The sequence below is a fragment of the Glycine soja genome, chromosome 5 (genome assembly GCF_004193775.1).
Source record: "Glycine soja cultivar W05 chromosome 5, ASM419377v2, whole genome shotgun sequence".
NCBI classification, from domain to species: domain Eukaryota; kingdom Viridiplantae; phylum Streptophyta; class Magnoliopsida; order Fabales; family Fabaceae; genus Glycine; species Glycine soja.
Genome location: NC_041006.1, coordinates 14787395 through 14814349, shown reverse-complemented (window position 1 = coordinate 14814349; position 26955 = coordinate 14787395). Strand labels below are relative to the sequence as shown.

General features: G+C 37.1%; 1 protein-coding gene across 1 annotated transcript; it reads right to left on the bottom strand.

Annotated features, from left to right (window-relative positions):
• Positions 1 to 47: 47 nt before the first annotated feature.
• LOC114412352 (FH protein interacting protein FIP2) lies at positions 48 to 26724 on the bottom strand. Its single transcript, XM_028376194.1, has 11 exons — positions 26507 to 26724; positions 26308 to 26417; positions 25851 to 25985; positions 24926 to 25081; positions 24715 to 24798; positions 24238 to 24284; positions 24084 to 24157; positions 3260 to 3318; positions 2177 to 2236; positions 1239 to 1319; positions 48 to 484 (listed from the first exon to the last, which is right to left on the bottom strand). The coding sequence occupies exons 1-11, from the start codon at positions 26553 to 26555 to the stop codon at positions 431 to 433; spliced, it is 909 nt and encodes a 302-aa protein (XP_028231995.1). The 5' UTR covers positions 26556 to 26724; the 3' UTR covers positions 48 to 430.
• Positions 26725 to 26955: the final 231 nt, after the last annotated feature.

The window sequence follows — 26955 nt, the reverse complement described above, 5'->3', positions numbered from 1 at the left end:
TGTAACAAATCGACAAAATTACCCAAAAGAAAACATACAATCATACGTGACATGCTAATCACACTTGATTATTACCAAGTTTTATCAACCATGCACTGTACACAAGAAGATTCATATAATATAAATAGTAATATTCCAATTTTCAATCGCTGGATACATTAGAAAAGCAACAAACCACAATGAATACAAAATATGAGCAAGAACAGCCTAAACGGCTTTTCTCAATATCAACAGCATGTTGGAGAATATCATCAGCAGGCATAACCACAATATCAACGCCCAATTGAGCAACTTCACGAGCAGCACTAATAATTACTCTCAAACACAAGATAGCTTTCGACGTTCAACTTCTCAAGTTCACCACTCATCTGGTATTGACATTCTATAAGCATATTGCAACTTCCCAATTTTTTCATTGTCAGCACAAACATTATCTAATTGCTCCGTGCAAATTTGCACCATCGAGCCTCGCACCTTCCAATTCCTGAGTAAGATCAAAAGGAACAGAGAAAATGTGTTAGCTTTATCATACTTAAACAGAAAAATAAACTAGCCATTATTTTCCACCCGCTCAAGCCACAGGAAGACAACAAATCCCAGAGTATGAATTTGTTCTCCAATCAAAACCCATTTTTAAAACATAAATAAACAAAACGTGCAATTAAAATAAAGGGAACTTGAAAATGTCGAAGTCTCAAACCTATCTAACAAGATATTCATTTGCCAAAAGTGTATGTTATTTTGGCTCCACCTAATAATTTTATGTAGGAAACAACAAATTATATAGAAGTTCTCCGTGCTGTGTGATTAAGTTTATTGTACTTCGAACAATACAGAATGACTTCCCTGTTTCAAAGGGTTATAATCTAGTTCAGCCACATGTATCTACTGATCAACAAAAATAGTTAGTCTGTGGAACACACTTTAATACATAGCAGCAAGCCGGCTTGAACTGAAATGCTGTGTTCAGTTCAGTTCCATTCCAACTACATTTTTAAAATTAATTGTTTCAAACTGCACAAGCATCCACCAATTATTGGCAGCAGCAGCACAACCAAATGCACCACAAACATTCCCCACTCCCATTTATATCAATGGACAGTAGAATTTTCAAAATAGCAATTTCAGGACCAAAACAGGTGGAATTAGTTAAATGGAAAGTATTGACTTGCTAATCTACAATATCATAAATAGCGAAGATATTTAAAAGTACAAGAAAACGCAGCTAATTAACATACTGTATCTCGAAGATTGACACGACAAAGATAAGCTCGTTGAAGGTTTGCACCCTTCAGGTTTGCTTTGTTCAGTTTTGCACCCTGAGAAATAGGGAATTGATTTCAAACTAAGCCAAAATAGGATAACAACATTTTACACAGCCATAAACTTATTTGATCAAAGAAAAATGAATTGAAAATCATTAGTAAATTAAACTGACACATCCTAATGTTTAATAAAATGATAGCCTTTTATTTCTAAATTTAACCACCTATCTTAACATAACATATAGTCTCTCTGTTTACAAAATTACAAATACCTCCCTTGGCATAATAACCTTCCCTAATGTTTTGTTAGAAGAGGTCAATGTGATATCAAACATAAGGGAAGAATTTCTGTAATTTAATAATTAAACCTAAAGAAAGGTCCTCATAAAAATGGCGGTCCAATGCACGAGACTCCTATCATTGTGGGGTCTAGTAGGTATACTGCCTTGCATCTGTGAATGAAGAGTGTTTCTATCATAAGTAAGAATCCGTGATACCATATCACAAGTCAGCAACCTCATCATTGCACTAAAGAAGCTCAATAATTTACTCAATAATATACACGCACATGTTGAGCAACAATAAATGCATGATGCATAGCATAATTTCCCAAAACTTCAGGTTGTACATACTCATGTTATCCAATACATTACATAGTAGACAACATCAGTGAGGACTGAGGAGTCTATGGAGGAGTATGTATGAAGTGTATACTAAAAGGTAGAAGATATGGTACAAATATTCTTCATAAAATAAGGCAATACTCTCTAGATTGGCATTGGTAAGGCGATACTCTCCTTTTTGAGAAAATAATGCAGATATCATCTGCCCCTTTTTTGGTATCTATTTTGTCTTGTGTAAAACTTCTTTGACCCTATTGTATGTGCCCATATAGATCCAGGGTATTTTACCTTCAAATTAGCTCCTTCTAGGACGGCTCCCTCTAGATTGGCATTGGTAAGATCTGCATTCTGTTAAGTTATGAGACAATAATTAATCAATCACACAGACATTTACACAAGACAACATTAAAGCTGCTTGTATCAAGATACAACCCGTCTCTAAAAATCAAAATTATCCATTATAAAGAAAACTTTCATTTGCCACTATACATTAAGCAATTAAAAAGAGTAATATGCTGGGTAGTAATTTTGTGCAGAATTGTCTTTCAGATGAGGGGGATATAAACTGATGGAGTGAGAGTGTATAGGCTTACACATAACGTAGAGTAATCTAACTTGGGAACTGGTATGGGAAACTGTTTTGCTTTTGTTTGTTGCTGTTTAATGGTTGTCATAGCATAGTATAACTGGGGTAATAGCTTTTTGAGGGTCATGGTATTATGTAATATTGGTGGTTTTATATGGGAGGTACGTCTTGTACCTTATGAAATGAAATTCCTCTTCGCCAATAAAAAAATATGCACAACAGATTTCACCATAATTAAAATGCTCAATTCATCACTTGCTCGATTTATAAAAAAAATTATTGAATTAAAAGCTCAAAAGTCATAAAGCTGCCTTCTCTAAATTAACTATCATACATCATATACATGATTCCAATCCAAAAGTTCTACAAATATGATGCATTTTCATAATGATATACATCAATTTTATTGACCTAATCATATTAATTTAAATCTCTAATCAACCACCATGAGACATTTCATTTCAAACTTTGACAAGGCTGAATGGGGCAAAAAGAGACAAATATAAATTTAAGTGACTTATTTATTATTTCTTGATTTTAACATAACTTAAATTGAAGAGACAATATTGAGGCCATTGCACTTGTTCCTCTTCTAGATAAAATGAAAAAAGAAAGCTTGTACAGGAATATGTTTGTCATTTAAAAAAAGGTTATACTCTGATGAACCTCACAGATAAGTAACAAATACTGGCACAAAATATAAAAGCTTTAGAGAAAGAACAAAATGGATGACATAAACAAATTCAAATAATTAATTAGACAAGTTAGAGATTCAAGTTGTGAACCTGTAGATGTGCAGTACGCAGATCTGCTCCACAGAAGCTAGAGTCTACTAAGCAAGCATCTGCAGAATAGCAGTTTCAAACAAACTAACTTCATTCCCAAGTATACTGTTTAATATATCAACACAAACAAATGCATGATGCACTTCTCATTACATTTCAGTGTAACCAAGAAAATAACATGGATTTTGCAAACCAAATTTAAATATTATGCTGAAGCCTGAAAAGACCGTAACATCAAAATTGGGCTTGGTTAGAACACTGGATTTATTTACTATTTGTTAACAATACACAAATAATATGAATATGAATGCAGACTATTATATTTTAGATTTATGAGAAATAGTTTATGTTGTAACATTAAATATTTAACCCTCTATTTTATTTATTTTAGTATGAATTAGTTGCATACTTTGTCACATTATTATTAATATTTAATCTTATCTTTTTCTTAAGTTATTTAATGTCACATCCCAAATGTTATTTTCCAAACCACCAAGCATAATGCTTATTCAAACTATTCTAATTCATATTGAATGGGGGGGAAAGTCCATTCTGTCATTCTTACAAAATTAACAAGGCATGTCTGTTGTGTCAATCATGTAATTTTGCTAAGGAAGTTATATGTCCTCTATTAGAGTACCAGTAGATTGTAGTCTCCTAAGCTCATAGTTCAAGACAGAACAGCTGTTGCTGATCTGTCTGTCATCTGATAGCAGCACAGTTAGTATAACTGTAAGACATTTTGGAAGTTAGTTAATATAGGACAGCTAGCTCAGCAAGCCACCTTGCATATAAAAATTCTCTGTATCAATGTTTCTCTGTATTGAAGGAATCGAATTTTCAGAATCTAATAGCAAACATGTTTTTTCTCTCCCCTGAATTCTAATATCCTCAAACTAAATACAAAATAACAAAGTGAACTTGTGTGTTATAGAAAGTAGAAACAGATATATATATATATATATATATATATATATATGAATGCAGTATGTATTAACAGTAATTATGAAAAACAGTTATGAGTGCAGTAGAGAGTACCAGAGCGAGACAGAGAGAGGGTCCATGTATGAGTATCACCGGAAACAGGAAAGGATATCAACAAAGTTACATGCGAGAGAATTGGAGAGACCATAAGGATGTAAAGTCTTTCTACTTCACCCGGTTCCCTGATGATACAGCTGAAGAAGATTTATGGCAGCATTTCAAAAAAGCGGGCGATGTAAGGGAGATTTTCATCTACAAGAAAAGAAACAGGAATGGCAGGAAGTATGGCTTTGTCAGATTCAAAGGGGTGGAGGACAAACGCCAGTTAGAGAGGAAGCTGGACAACATCATCTTTGGTGGGCTAAAGATGTATGTTAACCTTCCAAAATTCGGAAGAGTTAGAGACGGAAAATCACAGCAAGGTGTAGAGGGGCGATCATATATCAATCAAGGGGAGGAGGAAAATAGAGATGCATACCTGCGAATGAAGCAAGGAGTATCAATGGATATGAAGCGAGGCTCGTATGCTGATGTTGTTAGAAGAAATAACCTACAAGCAGAACAGGGGTATTCAGTAAACAAGGAAGGCAACACAGGCAACAGGTCACAATCATCGGTGTACCTGGACATCCCTTTGACAGGACAAAAATGGTTAAAAGAAGCATGAGTGGGGAGATTAAAAAACTTGTCCAGGTTTGACAGCATAGAAGACGACATCCTCTGGGAGTTCGATGATAACATATCACCGAAATACATCGGAGATGACATGATATTGCTCCTGGGTCTCACTGACGACAAAGCAAGGCAACTGATGGATGATGAAAATGAAGGTGGGGCTACGATGTTCCACACCTTGGATAAATGGCATCCAGGGATGCGACCTGGTCATCGGTTGACATGGGTGCATTGTTGGGGTATACCCTTAATAGCTTGGGACATGCAGCAAATGAAGAAGGTGGTGGCTGGTATCGGGGACTTGGTGGCAGTCGATGATGACGTGGAGGAACTAAGGAAGCTAGATATGGCAAGGATCTTACTAAAGACACCGTGGAGGCCGTTAATCCAGCACACTATTAATGTACACATTCAAGGAGAGATATTTCAGGTGCACATAATGGAGGAAAGCGGCATCTCATCAAAGACATGCAAGTACTGGTGCAACAGGGATTATAGTTCATCAGAAGAAATTCACTCTGAAGAGAGTGATGTTGCTTCACCGAGGTGGTCAATGGTGGCAACGACGTAGAACGCTCACGAGAGGCACGCCGAGATGAAGGGTCAGGAGGAGACAAACGACAACGTCACCATCCCGACGGAAACGACGGCCATCCACAGACCGCCGGGAATCGCAGGCCAAAACCAGGCGACAAACGCCAACCAAACCAGTCCGTCGGAAATGGCGGAAAACCACCGAGCGTCGGGAGACGAAGCCCACAACCAGGCGCCGAGATCTGCTGGACACGACGACCACCTCGACCCAGCGGACAAACACGCTGACCGCTGGGTTTGCGTGCCAGACCAAGGAAAAGTCAGCACTGACAGCACCAATGCTACCAAACACGAAATTGCAGGTTTGCATCGCGACACAACAGACACCAACCAAGGGACCGTGCACCAAAGAAAGGATAAGCAGACTTTGGGGATTTGAAAGGATAAGCAGACTTTGGGGACTTGTACCTCGGATGGAAGGAGAGAGAATATGCATGAGAAAGGAAAGTGGGAGGCAGAGAGGACTGTTGGGGTGGTGGGGAAGGGTGCTTTATGTTCAGAAAAGCCACGTGACCAAGAAGCTGAAGATACTAGCAGCCCATCATCAAGCAAGGTGGGCCAAAATAACTATTACAGACTGTTTTACAGAAAACGTAGGTGCAGAAAGCAAAATGCTACCTTTCCGGAAGATGCTATGGGCCAACAAGTAACACCAACACCACCCAATATGCAGGGGAGTGAACATAGGCCACAAAGGGTCCGTGAACAAAAGGACCATTACCTCTCATCACAACAATCAGCACTTGAGGAAGCACTTCTGGTCAACAACAAGATGCAAGAGGCAGAGAAATTATGGGAGATGACAAAAGAATTAGGGGTTACAGGAGGGAACGTTCAGAGGAATAAATTGCAGCAAATAATAATTGACATGGAAGATAGAGACATCAAAGAGGCTGCCAGATTGGGAAGCAAGAAAAGGACCCCATGAACATTATCTCATAATGTTAGAGGGTTAGGGAGGGGGGTCAAGTGGCCAGCAGTTAGAAGGTTGGTCAATAAACACAATGTAGACATGTTGTGTATACAAGAAACAAAAAAGGAAGTCATTGAAAGAGCCATGTGTCAAGCTTTATGAGGAGATTCTGATGTTAGGTGGGAAGCTCAGCCTTCAGTTAATTCCTCAGGTGGTATTCTGTGTATTTGGAGTGATAAATCATTCAAGTTGGAAAGGAAGATTACTGGAGCTGGCTTTATTATGTTGGTGGGGAAGTGGCAGCAGGAGGCACAAACACTTAACATTATCAACATTTATTCACTGTGTGATATTCAAAGCAAAAGAGTACTATGGGATAATATCAAGCAATTGAAAAGTCAGAATATTGGGGAATTGTGGTGCATATTGGGGGACTTCAATAACATTATGGCCCCGCAGAGAGAGTCAGAGCTTATAACAGGGGGATGGATGTAAGCAATTCTAGGGAGTTTAATTAATGGATTGCAGATTTGGAGGTGGAAGAAGCGCCATGGGTTGGGAGAAAGTTCACATGGGTCAGGCCAAATGGAACAGCCAGGAGTAAATTGGATAGATTTCTGGTATCCCCAGAGTGGCTTTCCAAATGCCCGAGCACATATCAATACACACTGGATATGAACTTCTTGGGCCATTGCCCATTATTGCTTAGATCCAAATATGCTGACTGGGGCCCAAAACCTTTCAGAATCCTTGATTGCTAGTTATCTGACAACTCTTTCAAGAAAATTGTGCATGAGAGTTGGACATCTAACCAATAGAGAGGATGGGGAGGCTTTGTGCTAAAAGAAAAAATTAAATCCCTCAAAGACAAGATCAAGGTGTGGAACAAAGATCAGTTTGGAGATACTCTCAGGAAGTATAAGAGGATTGAGGAAGAATTAAACAAGATGGAAGAGGAATCAGATGACAGACAACTAACTGATCAACAGGTGCTTGCTAGAAAGAAATTGCAGCAAGACTTATGGGAAGCAGCCCAGGCTCATGAGTCACTGCTGAGACAGAAGGCGAGAGCTAAGTGGATTAAAGAAGGGGATTGTAATTCTAGATTTTTTCATCTTATGATCAATGCAAGTCGCAGAAATAATTGCCTGAAAGGAGTGCTGATTGATGGGTCATGGATCGAAGAGCCGGCACCAGTTAAGGAGGAAGTCAGGAGGTTCTTTTTGCAGCATTTCCAAGAATCTGATTATGACAAACCTAGATTGGATGGTATACGATTTCAGACCATTGGAAGCCATCATAAGGACATGTTGGTGGAGCATTTTCAAGAGAAGGAGGTTAAAAGGGCAGTGTGGAATTGTGGGAGTGATAAAAGCCCGGGACTTGATGGACTTAATTTCAAATTTATCAAGCAATTCAAGCATGTGATTAAACCTGATTTTTTTCGGTTTCTGGATGAATTTTATGCCAACGGAATCTTTCCAAAGGGATCCAATGCATCTTTCATAGCTTTAATCCCTAAACTAGTGGATCCGCAAGTGTTGAATGACTTCAAACCTATATCATTGATAGGATGCACATACAAGATAGTGGCTAAAATATTGGCCAATAGATTGAAGAAGGTCATGCCTTTTATTATTCATGAGAGGCAATCAGCATTTATAGAAGGAAGACATATGCTACACAGCGTGGTGACTACAAATGAGGTAGTTGAAGAGGCCAAAAGATGCCAAAAGCCTTGCATTGTCTTCAAGGTTGATTATGAAAAGGCATATGATTTTGTGTCTTGGGAGTTTCTCACTTATATGATGGGTAGGATGGGCTTTTGCAGCAAATGAATTCAATGGATTGAGGGGTGTCTAAAATCAGCATCTGTTTCATTTTTGGTGAATGGTAGTCCCTCAGCTGAGTTCCTACCTCAGAAAGGACTAAGGCAAGGAGACCCTCTATCACCTCTTCTTTATAACATTGTGGCAGAGGCACTTAATGGCCTCATGTCACAAGCTTTAGAGAAGAGGATTTATAAGGGATTTCTAGTTGGCATAAATAGGGTGGAAGTTAGTATCCATGCGGACGACACGATCTTCTTTGGGGAGGCAACAATGGAAAATGTTAGAGCAATTAAAGCAATATTGAGGGCTTTTGAGCTTGTATCGGGCCTCAAAATTAATTTTGCTACAAGTAGTTTTGGTGCTTTCGGGGTTCCGGATCAGTGGAAAATCGTTGCAGCCAATTACCTCAATTGTAGCTTGATGTCCTTTCCTTTCACATACCTCGGCGTTCCCATTGGAGCAAATCCAAGAAGAAGTCAGACTTGGGACCCTATTATTAGCAAGTGTGAGAGAAAATTAGCGAAATGGAAGCAAAAACACTTATCTTTCGGGGGGAGAGTGACTCTCATAAAGTCAATGCTAACATCCATTCCTATTTATTTTCTTTCTTTTTTCAGGGTACCTAAAAAAGTGGTGGATAAGCTGGTAAGGTTACAAAGGAATTTTCTATGGGGAGGTGGCCATGATCAAAACAAAATAGCATGGATCAAATGGGAATCGGTCTGCATGCGAAAAGAAGATGGTGGCTTGGGAGTCAAAGATATTAATTCTTTCAATTTATCACTGCTGTGGAAATGGAAATGGAATTTATTTCAACATCAAGGAGAGTTGTGGGCCAAGGTACTTGAATCAAAGTACGGGGGTTGGAGGAATCTGAATGATGCACCTAGAATCAATAGTGAATCAATATGGTGAAGGGATTTGAAGATGGTAGCTCAACATCCGCAATATGGTCAGATACTGGAAAATTCAACATTATGGAAGGTTGGTTGTGGGGACAAGTTTAAATTTTGGGAGGACAACTGGATGGGTGGAGTGGGTAAGTTAATAGAGAAGTATCTTAGGCTGTATACTATTTCTTCCCAGCAAAATCAGTTCATACATCACATGGGAGCTTTCAAAGAATCAGGGTGGGAATGGGAGTTCAGATGGAGGAGACCATTGTTTGATAATGAATTAGATATGGCGATCTCATTTCTAAAAGATGTAGAGAGCTATAGAATTCAGCTGCAACATACAGATCAGTGGGTGTGGTTGACAGATTCGAATGGTCAATACTCAGTTAGAAGTGCCTATAATGTGATGAGGGAGAACGTAGTAGAGGAGATACAGGATGGAGTTTTTGAGGAGTTATGGAAGCTTAAGGTGCCATCAAAAGTTGCTACATTCGCATGGAGGTTACTCAAAGACAGGTTACCAACCAAGGTAAATCTGCGGAGAAGGCAACTTGAGTTAGATGATTTTCTTTGTCCTTTTTGCATATCTACGGAGGAGAGTGCAGGTCACCTATTTTTCCATTGTGACAAGATACTCCCAGTCTGGTGGGAATCGATGTCTTGGGTGAGTTTGGTGGGCGCCTTTCCGCTTCACCCAAGACAACATTTTCTCCATCACATTTATGGCGGTTCGGAGAAAATGATGGCTACCAGATGGAAATGGTGGTAGCTAGCATTGACTTGGTCAATTTGGAGGCACAGAAATGATATTATCTTCTCCAATGTTATCTTCAATCCCAACAAACTGATGGACGACGCAGTGTTCTTACTATGGTTGTGGCTCAGACATCTGGAGAAGGATTTCGACTTTCACTACAATCAATTGTCTACCAATATCAGGGATGGGTTTCTAAGAAGCTAAGGATCACAAAATAGAATACATATGTGTAACAGTTTAATCTTGTTTTCAGACTTGGATCAAGTCAATCTTTATGTATGACTTGGACCCAGTTCTGATATACATCTTGTATCTTTTTAGTACCTCTGGTACTTATTAATATACAATTATTATCTTTGCCGATCAAAAAATAGAAGCGGCGGCAGAGCCGCACAGGATCGGTCAGGAGAGAGAAGGGATATGAAAAGAAACTTTGTGTTTATTCAAATCGAAAGAAGAGTTTACAAAGATTTTTTCTATGCAGAGCGCCTCTCTAAAACCTGAAAAAATTGGCTATCTGAAAGGGTGTCTCACATCATGGTCGAAGACTCCTTTTATAACCAAAAATTTCACTATTTGCTACAGTACCGGTTACTTGACCGGAACTATTACAACAATAAAACATTCAACCGGTTATATGACCGGTAAAACAATTAACATTTTAATCATCATTCAGGGAAATACCAAAACAATCACCTTCGTTCTGGTAGAAAGGGCTGCTTCTTCCTATGACGAACTTGTTTCTTCCTTCTTTGAGGAATAGCCTTCTTCTTCTTGCTGTAACATTTGGAGAACTTCTTTAAGATTCTTGGCCAAGCTTGCTTTAGATCTTGAGCCGGCTAAGAACGCCGCAAGTTGGGACTTCTGGTTGAGAAATATAAAAGTCTCTGGATTGACTACTTTGAGAAGTTCTGGATGAGATTGAAAACACCATTTCACGAAGGCATGCCTCTGTAGTGATGAAAATTGGTTTGTTCTTTCAGTTTTACTGTAACGATATTGTCATAAAAAAATCCATGACAGAGCAAAACTGGAGAAATATTTAAGATCTGTTGGAATTCGTGATTCCTGATAATTGAATTGTTTTTTGAATTGAGCAAAGCCCCATTGAACCTGCTCTGGAAAGATCTCTGGTATTGGGCCAAAGAAATCCCAGCATTGAAAAAACCAGTTTGGAAAATTATAGACTGTGTTAGTCTTGAAATATATCAGCCATGAGTGCTTGCTACGGGTGTTTTGGTGCCAAAATGTCTTGGTCCAAGCATCAACATAATCCCAGTAGGTATAACCTACAAGATCAAATGGTATTGAAAATTTTTGTCTTTGTTTAGGTCTGGGCCAAAATGTCTTGGTTGAAGAACTTTTAAGATTTGGATCGTTGAGTGAGCGTTGAACGATTGGTCCTTTGGATCCTTGAAGTGCTTGATAGACACTGAATTTGAGTCTACCAATATAAGTTCATAAAAAGTTGTTGTTTTATTGATGGCAGTTGATTTGAAATGAAATCCTAACGGGAAAGCCTTGGCTGTCGCCTTGAATGGGTTTTTATCCCAGAATTCAAGTTTCATGTGTAAAACAGTTGAAAATTTGTTCTTATAAATATAACTGTTAGTCTGTTTCGTGGATGGTGTTTGGGTTTGGGCTAAGGTTTGTTTTCCTTTAAAATTGATAACCGTTTTGGAAATTTTTGCATCTTAAATGGTGTTCTGTAGGTTTGTTTCAAAATCATCGTTGGATTTTGAGGCAATGTTTGTCCAAGTCTTTTTGGTTAATTTTGAAACTTTGGTCAGACCCATTTCTTGGAGGGCCTGAAGTGTTTGAATTGACCAAGCATAGTCGGCCGATGTCTGTTTGGCGGTTGTCAGTTTGGGGGATCCTTGAGTGGATGACTCAGGTTTGATAGAGATGATTTGGGTCGATGACCCCTCAACTTTGATTTTCTGGGTGGATGACCCAACCTGGGTTGGTGACCCAGAAGATGATGATGAATTTTTCTTGATGGTTGACTCTAGTACAGCCAACTTGAAACCTTTGCTTGAACTTCTGCCTCCCCTCAGGGAGGTCCCTGCTGCCTTAGGCGACATTACCATTTTTCTATAAGAATTACGGGTAAGGTAGTCAGGTAGAAAGTTTGAGGTGCCCTTGATATATTCTATATCAAAATCAAAGAGACTTAAAATTGTTTGTCATCTTTCAAAAATTCGTTTTGAGGCAAGGTTTTTGACATCTTTTTGTAAAATATCTTTGGCTGATTTACAGTCAACCCGTTCAAGCTCGGCTTGTTTGTTAACATAGAAAGCTGCACAAGACCATGGGCTTTTACTCTTTCTGATAAGGCCTTTGTCAAGCAAATCCTTGATTTCCCTTTTGACAATATTGAAGGAGTTCTTCATTCATTTGAATCGGTCTAGCTTTTATGAGAATTTGTTTTTCCTTGAAGTCTTTCTCATATGGGAGATCGACAATATGTTTTTTTCTATTCCAGAACGCATGTAGCAAATCAAAACAAATAGTTTATTCGATATGTTGTAACAAGGATGAATTAATTATGTTGCGTCTTTTACGTTCTTTCTCCCGTATTTCTTTTAGATCTAACTCGTCTTCAATTTCATCCTCAATAAATTCCCCAAGAAACACCAATTTGCTCAACAAACAAGAAAACCAGGCCCACGAGGTCACCCCTAAAGACAATCTCTTCGATGAGGAGGTCCGATTCGAAGATATAAACCAAAACATGGATGACTGGAATATTCCAGAAAACCCTCAGGAACACATTGTATGTTCCTGAGACAATTAAAGATAAAAATAATTTTGATTACATAATCAAAAACTGTAAAAAATAACATTCCTCTAGGACAAGATATAGGGAAAGAATTTCATTTACTTTAAAAAAATTCTATTTATGAACATAGTCGTAAATACAAATATCTACACATAGAATGTGTACAAATAGCCATCAACCCCTTAATTGATATGGGCATAGATGCAGCAGTATTAATGTACCTTAGAGACATTAGGCATAACAAATTTGAAGATTCCTTGATAGGAACGGTAGAAACAAGCCTAGGACAAGATCCGGTATACTTCAATTGTTATCCAAACAAAACAGTGAGTCTGATGGACAGAAACATTCTTGACTCTCTGTTCTTAAATATCCACTTTCATGGCCTTGACATGAAAGAATAATCAATTCCGGTAGGCTTAATCTATAGGATTCAGTACAAAGTCATGAACAGTTGTGCGTCAAGAGTCCTATTAAAACCACAAAGAGCAGAGACAACTTTGTTTATCACTGATATGACAAAGGACACTGTTTCTCTCCCGAGAACAATAAAATGGGATGAGGTAACTCTTCCCGAAAAATGGATCATGGATAAGGCCACACTATCTGTTCCCCAACCCACTCCAACCATAGAACAAATTAAAACAGATAATTCTGGTAAGGTAGAAATAACCTTTAATAGAAGAAATTCTTTCTCATCAAGGATAGAAGCCTCTAGGTCTGAATATGAGTCAACAAGAAGGTCTTTCTCGGTGAGAACCCGTTCAATTCCAGTAGGATTAACCAGATCTAAGTCACACAACCAGTTCCCTACTGTAAACCTCCAAGGTTTAGATACTACTTCTAGTATACCTAGAACAACATACAACCAAGAACAAGAGGACGACCAAAAGTCAATTCAATCTCCAACTTACCCCTCTATGCATGAACCTTATGATGTTATCTAACAACTTTAGCATTGATAAGAAAATCCTTATAAAAGACTATTATTCTCCGGAGAATGAACCTCAAAGGAGATGGTTTTTTCAACATTTTAAGGGTTCAAACAAAAAACAAATCCAAGACAAGTTCTATGAATTTGTCGAAAGAGTCAAAATTAATGTTTTTTTCTTTGATTGGTTTCATGCTTATACCATTAAAGAGGATATAAATTACCCGTGGAAACAAGATATCATAGGTGATCCAACAACAAATGTAATTACCAATTGGTAAATCAAAGATGGTGAGTTAATCCAATCGGAATTACCTCCCACAACACAATATCAACTACCAAAGGTCAAAGACAGTAATAATAAACCTGTCATGGCTAGTCCATTTAAGACAAAAGATGTTAACGAAGAGATAACTTCTAAAGACATCAAAAGCCTCATGGAACAGGCTAATTATACCAATAAATATTTGCAAATTTTAGGAGTCTATCAAAACCAAGACACTTCCTACACAAAAATCTTTTGAAGAATCTCAGTCAAATATCCCCATAGAAAAACCTTTATTCAAACCTTTCAAAATTAGTGACAGAGCTAAACAAAAGATTAGGGAACTAAGGAAGAACAAGTCCCTTATAGGAGTAGGTGACAACAATGGTGAATTATTAAACAAGCTTGATAGTTTACTTAGAGTCATCCCCGTAACTCCCTAACCTTCGAAAGGAACATCAAAAATGGTAACAAGAAGTACCTCCAAATTAATTAATGTTATTAATGAAGATAGTGACCAAAACTCAGAAAACACAACTGAGATAGGATCAGTATCAGAGAAGGACATCAATCCAATAAATTCTAAACACTGAAAAACACCCTCCAAATTATATTATCAACAACTAACTACCCCTGACCTTCTATTAGAAGAAAGAGGTGAAAGTAATTTCAAAAGTTTTAGTGCAAATAACATTTATGAGTGGAATATAGATGCCCAAACGGAGTACAATATCATGAATACACTCCAACACATGACCATAGTAGCCACAGCCTACCAAACATTCCATGAGTGTTCAGAAGAAACCATTATTGACATCCTAATAGCAGGATTTTCCGGACAATTGAAAGGATGGTGGGATAGTTATCTCACTAATGATGAAAAGTCAAAAATTTACAACATAGTCAAAACGGATCTCAATGGAAAAGTCATTACTCATGATGATAATAAAGAGATTCCTGATGCTGTAAATACCCTCATTTTTACAATAGCCCAACATTTTATTGGAGACCCGTCACTCTGGAAAGATAGGTCTGTAGAATTATTATCCAATTTTAAGTGTAGAACTTTAACAGATTTTAGGTGGTATAGAGATACCTTCCTAACTAGAGTTTACACTAAAGAAGATAGTCAGCAACCTTTTTGGAAAGAAAAATTTATAACTGGTCTTCCAAGATCATTAGGAGATAAGGTTAGAAACAAAATCCGCAGCCAGTCTGTTAATGGAGACATTCCATATGAGAGTTTAAGTTACGATCAATTAATTTCTTATGTCCAGAAAGTGACCCTAAAAATCTGTCAAGATGACAATTCAAAGGCAATTAGCCAAAGAAAAAGCCCAAACAAAGAGAGATCTAAGATCTTTCTGTGAACAATTTGGACTACCAGCTTGTCCAAAACAAAAGAAAAAACAAAATTTTAGGAAAGAATCCCATGAGAATAAAACTGTCCACAAAAAGAGATTTTCAAGAAGGAGATACTCGCACAAACCCTCCACCAGTAAAGAAATGGAAACTCCTAAACCAAAATTAAAATCCAAAATAACATGTTACAACTGTGGAAAATAAAGTCACATTAGCAAATATTGTAGGTTAAAGAGAAAATTAAGAAATCTTAACCTAGAACCAGCCATTGAAGAGCAAATTAATAATTTGCTCATAGAAACTTCGGAGGAAGAAACAGAAACTTCATCCTCCATACTCTTTGACGAAAACCTTAACATAATACAATAGGATGATCGTCCATCATCTACGGACGACGAAGAAGGACAAATCAATACTCTAACAAGAGAACAGGATCTCTTGTTTGAGGCAATCAACTCCATACCGGATCCCCAGGAAAAGAAATTTTTTCTGGAAAAATTAAGGAAAACTCTGGAAACCAAACCCAGACAAAAAGATTTCATTATAAATAACAAATTTGACTTTATTAACATAGTCAAAAGATTAGAAAATACTTCAGCAAAACCAACAACAATTCAGGATCTCCAAACAGAGATTAATAATTTAAAAAGAGAAGTTAAAAAACTTTGTCAACAACAGAAAATTCATCAAATCATCATTTCCCAACTTGAAGAAAATAGTGACTCTGAGAGTACCGAAAAGGATGTAGAAAATGAAACTGAAAATCTAGAATATGAAATGTTCATGGGGTTAATCAACAAGATTAAAATCCATAAATTCTACATAAACATGAAGATCATTATTAATGATTTCGTCTTAAATACTATGGCCCTATTTGATACAGGGGCTGATTCAAATTGTATCTTGGAAGGATTAATTCCTACCAAATTCTTTGAAAAAACTTAAGAGAAATTAAGCACAGCAAATGACTCAAAATTAAAAATTAATTACAAGTCATCAAGTGCTATAATTGAAAACCAAAGCCTTAGGATTAACACAAATTTTCTTTTGGTAAAAAACCTTAAGAACGAAGTAATCTTAAGTACTCTCTTTATTAGAGCACTTTTTCTCCTTCAGATATCCAAGGAGGGAATAACTACAACCCATTTAGGAAGAAAAATTATATTCAATTTTTCCACTAAACCAATCTCCAAAAACATAAATTTCATAGAGAGTAAGATCAACCAAATCAACTTCTTAAAAGAAGAAGTATCCTTTAAAAACATTCAAATACAGCTAGAAAAACCCCAAATAAAAAAGAATCCAATCCTTGTTACAACATATCGAATCAACTATTTGTTCCGATTTGCCACATGCGTTCTGGAATAGAAAAAAACATATTGTCGATCTCTTGAATGAGAAAGACTTCAAGGAAAAACAAATTCCCACAAAAGCTAGACTGATTCAAATGAATGAAGAACTTCTTCAATACTGTCAAAAGAAAATCAAGGATTTGCTTGACAAAGGCCTGATCATAAAGAGCAAAAGCTCATGGTCTTGTGCAGCTTTTTATGTTAACAAACAAGTCGAGCTTGAACGGGATACGCCTCGTTAAGTTATAAACTACAAAACCTCTGAACCAAGCCCTCCAATGGATTAGGTATCCTATTCTAAATAAAAAGGACTTACTCAACAGATTGAACTCTGCAAAAATATTTTCCAAATTTGACATGAAATCTGGATTTTGGCAAATTCAGATCCAAGAATCAGATAGATACAAAACAGTCTTCACTGTACCTTTCGAGCAATACGAGCAGAATGTAATGTCATTCGGTTTGAAGAGCGCCCCTTCAGAATTTCAAAAAATCATGAATGACATTTTTAATCCTTATTCAAAGTTCGTCATTGTCTACATAGATGATGTTTTAATCTTCTCCCAAAACATTGATCAACATTTCAAACATCTACAGACCTTCATTCATATCATCAAACAAAATGGTCTGACAGTTTCCAAATCAAAAATCAATCTTTTTCAAACCCGAATTAGGTTCCTTGGTCACAATATATATCAAGGCACAATCATTCAAAAAGACAGGTCAATAGAATTTGCCAGCAAATTCCCCAATCAAATTTTAGACAAGACCCAGTTACAACGATTCCTTGGTTGTCTAAATTATGTAGGAGAGTTTGTCCCATATTTAAACAACATAGTCAAACCATTGCATGATAGGCTGAAGAAAATTCGTCTTCTTGGACTGACCTCCATACTCAAACTGTCAAAGATATCAAACTCAAAGTTCAATCCATAAAATGTTTGAATCTCCCTATCCCACATGCATTCAAAATTATTGAAACTGATGCATCCGACATAGGTTATGGTGGTATCCTCATACAAAGAGCCCATGACCAAGAGAATATGTCATAGCATACACATCAAAGCATTGGAATTATGCACAACTAAAATATTCAACTGTTAAAAAAGAAGTTTTAGCAATTGTTTTGTGCATTTTCAAATTTCAATCAGATTTGTTAAATCAAAAAATTTTAATCCAGATTGATTGTAAATCAGTCAAAGATATTTTACAAAAAGATATCAAAAATCTTGTCTCAAAACAAATTTTTGCAAGATGGCAAGCAATTTTAAGTGTCTTTGATTTTGATATAGAATATATCAAAAGCACCTCAAACTCTCTACCTGACTACCTTACCCGTGAATTCTTACAGAAAAACAGTAATGCCGCCTAAGGCAGCAGGGACCTCCTTGAGGGGAGGCAGAAGTTCAGGCAAAGGTTTTCAAGTTGGCTCTACCAGAGCCAACCATCAAGAAAAATTCATCATCATCTTCTGGGTTACCAACTCAGGCTGGGTCATCCACCCAATAAAAACTGAGGGGTCATCGACCCAAATCATCTCTATCAAACCTGAGTCATCCACTCAAGGATCCCCCAAACCGACAACCGCCAAACAGACATCGGCCGACCATGCTTGGTCAATTCAAACACTTCAGGCCCTCCAAGAAATGAGTCTGACCAAAGTTCCAAAATACCAAAAAGACTTCGACAGACATTGCCTCAGAATCCGACGATGATTCTGAAACAAACTTACATAACACCATTCAAGATGCAAAAAATTTCCAAAACGGTTATCAATTCCAAAGGAAAACAAACCTTAGCCCAAACCCAAACACCGTCCACCAAACAAACTAACAGTTATATTTATAAGAACAAATTATCAACTGTTTTGCAGATGGAACCTGAATTCTGAGATAAAAACCTATTCAAGGCGACAACCAAGACTTTCTCGTCAAGATTTCATTTCAAACCAACCGCCATCAATAAAACAAGAATTTTTTATGAACTTATATTGGTAGACTCAAATTCAGTGTCTATCAAGCACTTCAAGGATCCAAAGGACCAATTGTTGAACACTCACTCAACAATCCATATCTTAAAAGTTCTTCAACCAAGACATTTTGGTCCAGACCTATACAAAGGCAAGAAATTTTCAGTACCATTTGATCTTGTAGGTTATACCTACTGGGATTATGTTGATGCTTGAACCAAGGTATTTTGGCACCAAAACACCCGCTTCAAGCACTCATGGCTGATATATTTCAAGACTAACACAGTCTATAACTTTCCAAACTGGTTTTTTCAATGGTGGGATTTCTTTGGCCCAAAACCAGAGATCTTCCCAGAGCAAATTCAACGGGACTTTGCTCAATTCAAAAAACAATACAATTCTCAGGAATCACGAATTCTAGGAGATCTTAAATATTTCTCCAGTTTTGCTCTATCATGAATTTTTCATGGCAATATCGTTACAGTAAAACTGAAAGAACAAACTAATTTCCATCACTACCACGGCATGCCTTCGTAAAATGGTGGACACGGTTTCATTCATCCAAAGTTGACCCAAAACAAGTCAGGCTTTGGTTCCAATCTCATCCAGAACTTCTCAAAGCAGCCGATCTAGAGACTTCTATATTTCTTAACCAGAAGTCCCAACTTGTGGCGTTCTTAGCCGACTCAAGATCTAAAGAAAGCTTGGCCAAGAATCTTAAAGAAGTTCTCCAAATGTTACAGCAAGAAGAAGAAGGCTCTTCCTCAAAGAAGGAAGAAACAAGTTCGTCAGAGGAAGAAGAAGACCATTTCTACCAGAACGAAGATGATTGTTTTGGTATTTCCTTGAATGATGATTAAAATGTTAATTGTTTTACCGGTCATATAACCAATTGAATGTTTTATTGTTGTAATAGTTCCGGTCAAGTAACCGGTACTGAAGCAAATAGTGAAATTTTCGGTTATAAAAGGAGTCATCGACCATGATGTGAGCTCTTTTAGATAGTCAATTTTTTCAAGTTTTAGAGAGAGAGAGACGCTCTGCATAGAAAAAATCTTTGTAAGCTCTTCTTTCGATTTGAATAAACGCAAAGTTTCTTTTCATATCCCTTCTCCCTCCTGACTGATCCTGTGCGGCTCTGCCGCCGCTTTTATTTCTTTAATGTTTTACTTTTTTAATTTCATTTATTCTACTGCACTCATAATTGTTTTCATAATTACTGTTCATACATAATGCATTCTTACTTCCTTTCTGTCCGTTGGATCCTCCGCTATATATATATATATATATATATATATATATATATATATATATATATATATATTCATTTGGGCAATTACACTGAAGTGTTACAAAAGATTCTTTATAGAAATAGGTTTGCACGAAGGATTAACTGAGTACATATTACATAACTTTTAGCTTATTTTGGACATGATTAGGTGGTATTTGGCCGGTCTCTCTCTCTCTCTCTCTTTTTTATCTTAAAAGTTACTTTAAGGTTTAAGCTAAAAATAATTACTTTAAAAATAAAGTTAAAAGTTTCTTGGCAATTTCCAATTTTCTTTTCTTCACATAAAGCAACCAATATGGCTGCTTCTTATTGTTATTTGTTAATACAGCTCTGTAATGGGAACAGGGGACCTTGGGGTTTGGCTTAGACGATGGTAGTCCTGGTTCTTGGCAGGGCATGGCAGCTAGCTCCAGCAATGGCTATGGGTGTCAGGTCCTTTGTTAAGAATAAGGTCCCCATTACTAAATTGTATTCTAGAGGGAATAAGAAGATAACAGACTCAACTGACTCACAAGGCAGTGACATGGGTTGGTTACGTAGATAGGAGTTAGTCTGCTATGCATAGTAGAACTTGCATCAAGAGAAAAAAAAATTTGCACACATGTAGAGAGAGAACTACTGTTATGCATTGGTTTACTGAGAATTCAAGAGTCTCAACACTCCACAATTAGTTTCCAAAAACTTCCTCTGCAATATCTAAACTTCCTAATTAATTGATTTGTGAATCAGTTGGGTCAGCTATCTTCCTATTCCTTCTAGAATACATTCTGACTAACTGGCTATCAAAGGCTGAGACAGGGACTGCAGATGGCAAAGGTATTTGTCTGAAGCAGGGACAGTGACTCGCAAGTCTGCCAAAAGCAATTTGGTAGTGGAATAATAGATTGCCAATGGTGGTTGATAATGATGTCCACACATGGAGAACAAGGCTGTATCAACTGATAGTGAAACTTTTTTGGGCATGGGGGCAGTAAAGGGTACAAGATTGATGATAGTGTAATGGCAGAGAGGAGATGAGATGGTAGATGGAGGCTGATGTTGGCAGTTCAAGAGGGCCTAGTTCATTGTGGCTTCTAATAGTGGGGGCAATTTGGAGGTTGTTAAAGCACAGGTTTGAGTGGAAGTGGGTCATCAGAGGAGGATGCTTTGTGGTTTTAGGGCAAAAGTGACCCGTGGCTACAGCTTTGGAATTAAAACAAATAGCTGAGGGTAATTTTGGAACAATATTAAAATGTGTAAAAGCCAGCTAGCTTAAAGAAGGAGAAGCTCCTCCTATTAGCTCATATATTGTTTGCATTTTCTTCATAAAGAATCAGTTCCCTTTAAGTTTTAGAGCTTTTGTGAAAATGTGTTATTGCCATAATGCGTGCTTTTTGTGGATTATGATATCCTCAGACTTGATGTTTCGAAGAATAAATTTTAAACTTGAGTTGTGGAGAGTAGTTTCAGAATCAAAGGGCTTTTAGTAGGGGTAGGATGGAGTATAAAGAATCAAGTTATGTAAGAAGAGAGTTAGCGATATTTTAGACATGAAAATAGGGAATTACATCATACCACAAATTAGCTTATATCTTGGATATGGCATGTATAGGATTCATGTTTGGTCGATGAAATGAAAAGCTTCAAATAAATTTGTCATGGCAGAGGTTAAAATAATTGAAGTAAAATTTTACTAGACAGCTAGAAGACAAATGATGCTCTATGATACATGATAGTGATTAGTGAATGCTGGGCAAAGAAATGCCAACAAAAAAATGAGCAAATTATAGTGACACCCCCTGAATTTTTTCTTAATTACACATGCACCCCCTCCTTTTTTCACCCTACAGAAAACACCCTATCTTTTTCATTTTGGTTACAGTGGTACCCCCTCCCCTCTAAACAGCATTAGCTCCGTTAGATTTTATGCTCACATGATTCGCATGTGGTTTTTTTAAATTTCTTTATCTCCAAAATGCCCCCTTCTCCTTCATTAATTTTGCTGAAAACTTGGCTGTTTCGATTCCTTTGATTCTGACATCCTTACCCGAAATACACGCATCCAACTGATCCATATCTACAATTAAAGCAAAAATGCACCGTCACTGTGCATTTTGTTCACATCCCTATTTTCCCACCTCACAATCTCATTCTCTTCACTCTTCAATTTTAATTAATCAATTCACATTTTTGAATTCAACTTTTTAATTTTCTCACATATTAAATGAACTTGTTTGCAAACAAATGAGAAAGGAAGTAGATTAAGGAATCACAGCATAATTTGCACATACAATGGAACCAAGATTATTCCATTCTCTTGATAAGTGTTATCAATGGCGGATGGCGGAAGGCCGAAATTCCACCATATGGCAGGCCTCCCTTAACAAATTCTTATGGCTGTTGGCGAAAAATCCGCCATGGCCACTATTTAACAACACTGCTGTCATGAAAGGCAGTAATTAAAACAAATTATATATTAGAATCTTGCACAAAATCTGAAAGCAAATAATAAAACAATTCAAAAGGAGCAGCAGAAGAAGAAGGACTTAAGGCTCTAGGAGACGTTGTGGGGAAGGGAGGGAGCAAGCAGGGTTCAGTGTCTCTAGGAGTAGAAGCAGAAGGGTGTAAGAAGAAACCTTTAATTTCTGTTCTGGATCACTCCTCCTCTAGAACTGCCCCCAATTCATCTTCACATTCCTCGGCGCCACCGTCACCACCGCCAACCCCTTCTACACTCTGGAGAGGATGGCTAAAGTCAAGGATTTTGCAAGAGAAAACAACGTCAAAGTGATGTGTGTGGACGTGGCACCGGAAGGTTACCTTCACTTTCTCTTCTGTGATAATCAAAGTGCAGTTGCTATAGCTCATAATCCTATCCTTCATGTATGAACCAACCATATGGAAATTGATGTATTCTTTGTTAGGGGGAAAGTTCTGACCAAGCAGCTAGTTTTGTTCATCATATTCCTGCTCTTGATCAGTTGGGCAGATGCTCTCACCAAGCCACTCTCTCCAAGCAGATTCATGTTTATAAGAGCCAAACTCAATGTGATTGAGACTTCCTCAAAGTCTCATCCACCTTGAGTTTGAGGGGGGGTATTAGAGTACTGTACAGTGAGTTGCAGTATTCAACTGCACTCTCGGTTAAGTGTGTTAGTTAGGAGTTAGTTTACTCTACTGAGTTAGTTAGTAGGTTAGTTATTGACATCTGTTCACAGCTGTCATAACTAACTATCTAAGCCTATATATATCAAGTTGTAACAAAAAGTTCAGTGGCCAATATTGTTTTCTCTATCTAAATATCTTCAGTTACACTCAGTAAGAATTCTGTTAATGGAAGCCAACGAGGGAGGCATCCTCATCGTTAAAATTTCCCCCGATGGCGTGGTTGCACTGCCATGTTCATCTGGCACGATGGAGCTTTCCAAGGGAGTGTGCTAAAGCACAAGGGACTGATTACTTAACTGAGGAGTATTTTGGGGTTTCAATTTTAAACACAAACTGTAACTTAACACCGTTGCATCAAGGGTGCCAAAGAAATGGTTTCAAACGGAAGGAGTGTATGCATAATTAGGAGAAAACTCAGCAGGTGTTACTGCAATTTGCTAAAAAAAAAAGGCATAGCTGAGGAAAATGTTGAGGTGGATGAGTGGACAAACGTATAGAAAAATATAACATTAATGAATAAAAATATCAGGGAAAAAGTTATAAAGGAAATGATAGGAAAATTGATTAAGGTGGCTAGGTAATTAGAAAAGACCAAATGGAGGCTCTAGTGAAAAAGTGAATCAAATGAAAAGATTAAACAGGGTAACAAGGACCTAAGAAAATTTCACTATAAAGTAATTTAGTGATTATATATTTATGTTTTATGAATTTGTATACATATCTAGATATGTATGTTAAACGTATTGTATCCTATATATTTTTAAAATAATCGTATTACCATACTAGATACGTATTCTATCCTATACATGTATCATATTTGTGCATCATAGATTAACCTTGATTTATACAGTTCTACTGAAATTGTGGTGTTTTGATATAGCCCAATACATTGATCAATGTAGCCAACTCCATATAGTGCGACAAGGCTTGGTGGTTGTGTGTATGGGTAATGTTGTGGGTAAATGACAGTAGTAGAAATGACAAGCAAACATGTAGAAACAATACACGTATTGATTCCAAACATGAGAATTGTTAAAAACAAATAAAGCATATAAACATAAAACATTTCTAGACCTTGTAGATTTGCACTCTGAAGGCATGCACCAGCCAATAAAGCACCACGAAGATTTGCCGCAGTAAATTCACATCTTCCCTAGGCAAGAGGAAATAATTTAGAGGCCAGAAATTATGTATGCAACTGAATAATAGAATTTTCTGAGTGACTTACTCACGCAAAGTTGCATTGTGAAAGATGGAGCCCTCGGCATCAACATCCTATTAAATTAAATAGGTACAGGATAAATTTTAAATTAAAATTAAACCTATATGGTGATGTGGTTAAAATAGCCAAATATACATTTTTCTAACTAACTAAAACAAGATAAGCATGTAGTGTCACGAATTTTATAAAGTAATCAAGAAAAAAATGTTGTGATTATAATAGCAAAACAAGTTTTTGCTAAATGCTGTACCATAAATCAGTTACATCATATATATTGTTAAGTTAAAAAATGAATATTTTTGGTCTGGTCAAGAAAGTGGGATTTTATTGTTCTCTAGCAAATGAAAGCCTAAACCCAAGAATAGCCTGACTAAATTTAGCCCAAGATTATTATTTCAGATCTAATTTGCATAGTCCAAATAGGACTGCTCAACTTGCCAAATCAATATCCCAAGTATTGAGTCTGGTCAGAACCATACTTACTCGAAACTTTGCACATTGAAGGTTTGCTCGTGAAAAAAACACGTTTTTAAGACAAGCATAGCTGAAATCAACATAAGATAAATCCTGAAAATCCATAAATCAAGATATCATGACTATGCCAGGGGATCATGTTAGCAGACATATTATCCTGAAATCACATTATAAGTAAAACTAAGATACTGTTCAAAATATTTTGGGCCAAAGAAAATACCAGTTTAGAGAGGTCAAGGCCGGAAAGATTAACCCCTCGAAACCTTACTTTCTCAGATTGTATACACTTGATGATATCTGTTCGTGTCAACTCTGTATGGAACTCATCGTCTTCATTCTTCTTATTAAGGACAGAATGGATTCCATCAATAAGCCCCTGAGGTTCAGCAAGTTATCAAAGGTTTTATGTTTTCAATAAGGACTGAAGTTTCAGTTTCTCTCCATTAGGTAAAGTAATTGGAAGAAATCTAGGCAGACGGTAATAAGAAAACTTCAAGTTTAACATCATGGCATATACACATAAGCAACGATAGCAAGTGGTAGAATGCATTTATTTACTTATGATACAACAAAGGACCTTGTTTTTGAGTTAAGATGGGGAAAGTTTCCATCATAGATTGCAGTTCTTCAAACAAAAACCACAATGAATGTGAACCTTGTATTTAAAAAAATTATGTTCTGGAAAATCGATAAAGAAAAAACAGCTTTCTGGCTGATAAAACTAACAGCCAAAAACTTACAAGATTCTAAATAAACAGCCCAATCAATTTTTACTACATTGTCTTTATAACCATGAAATATGAGTAACTGTCAAATAGATGCATTAACCTACCCACAATGGAAAATAATAATTAAATAGAAAAACTTTCATTAAGGACCCAATGGTAGTACATGGCATCATCACAAAGCCAAGTCAACATTCTTGATTCTTATGACAAAAGCAAATACTCATGTGTAGCTATTAACTAGGCCCAAACAACCTCCGACAATTCCAGTACTAAACAGAAGGACTCCTAACATGGTTTTAAATTACAGCCAGCAACAACAATTGCAGACACAATATTACAGTTTCTAAGGCCTCTGCGTCCCAACCACAACCGCAATTTATATCCACATATCTTTAAAAATAGTAAATTTCAGCTTACAAGTAGCTGATAGTACTCAGCCTCCCTCAACAGCTCTGAGTACTGAGACTCCTCGAGAGTAGGCACCACACCATCCCTTAACCAATTGAGAATGTGCCGAAAGTGTTTACCATCCCTATCAACAAACACATACCCCTGCACCACAACAGTGAGGGTAAAATGTGTTCACAACAAATCAATCACTAAAACTAGATACATAATAAGACAAACACATAGAATTTTATTTAAATTTTAAACAGTGAGGGTAAAATGTGTTTTAGGTGTTTAAGATTTAGTCAAATTTGATTTTAGTCTCTACATTTTAACCTGACGAGGGACAAAATCCACCGCATTCCGATACGATGATCAAAATCACCGATTATAAAAATTGTAGGGACTAAAATCAATCTGAACCAAATCTTGAGAACCTAAAACAAAATTTAACTTAATAATAACAACAATAATAATTTGAAATTGCCTTGTCAGGATCTTGGCACAGCGTGTGGCGGCCACTGAACATAGCGGCAAGCATTGAATCGGGTTCGCGCTGAGTGAGAGTATCGGTGGTGGTGCAAAATTTCTTGCCTCCTGAGAATTAAATTTCAGAAAGAAAATTAAGGGAATTAGAGAGGGGGAAACGGCGTCGTGTTGTGAGGGAAAGGGAAAAGAGGGATTACCAATGTTGAGGCGAACGGCGGAGGATAAATCGGATTGGAAGCCTTTCATTGTTGTGAAGCCCAGAGACGGAAAGAAAGCACCGCCAGCAGAAACAGACACTGCCCACTGTAGTCTATGGAAAAGGATACAAAATGGGTTGGTTCAAGACAACGTTTGGTTGCGTGAGAAAGACAAAAGTCACGGTATTTGGATTTAATTATCTTTTTAATCCATTGTGATGTGAGACTTTCCTAAATCTGAATAGGAATAGGATGGGGCTACAAATGTCCAGGGGTAGCAAGTGTCTCATACTTACACCTTGCACATGTGTGACAATGTTTAATGAAATCTTGAACATCTTTAATATCTTTTTCCACCAAAACTGGGATTTCGACCTTTGATATGTTACTTGCACTTAGCGGTGAAAATGAGTCAAGTCAAGCCAAGTTTTATTGGGCTTGAGTTCGGC

Bases quoted from the DNA above. Each gene is read 5' to 3' on its own strand.
- LOC114412352 (XM_028376194.1), bottom strand. From the start codon at position 26,555: ATGAAAGGCTTCCAATCCGATTTATCCTCCGCCGTTCGCCTCAACATT. The intron at 26,418-26,506 runs GTAATCCCTCTT...TTTAATTCTCAG, and splicing joins CGCCGTTCGCCTCAACATTG to GAGGCAAGAAATTTTGCACC. The intron at 485-1,238 runs GTATGTTAATTA...GATCTTACTCAG, and splicing joins GTGTCAATCTTCGAGATACA to GAATTGGAAGGTGCGAGGCT.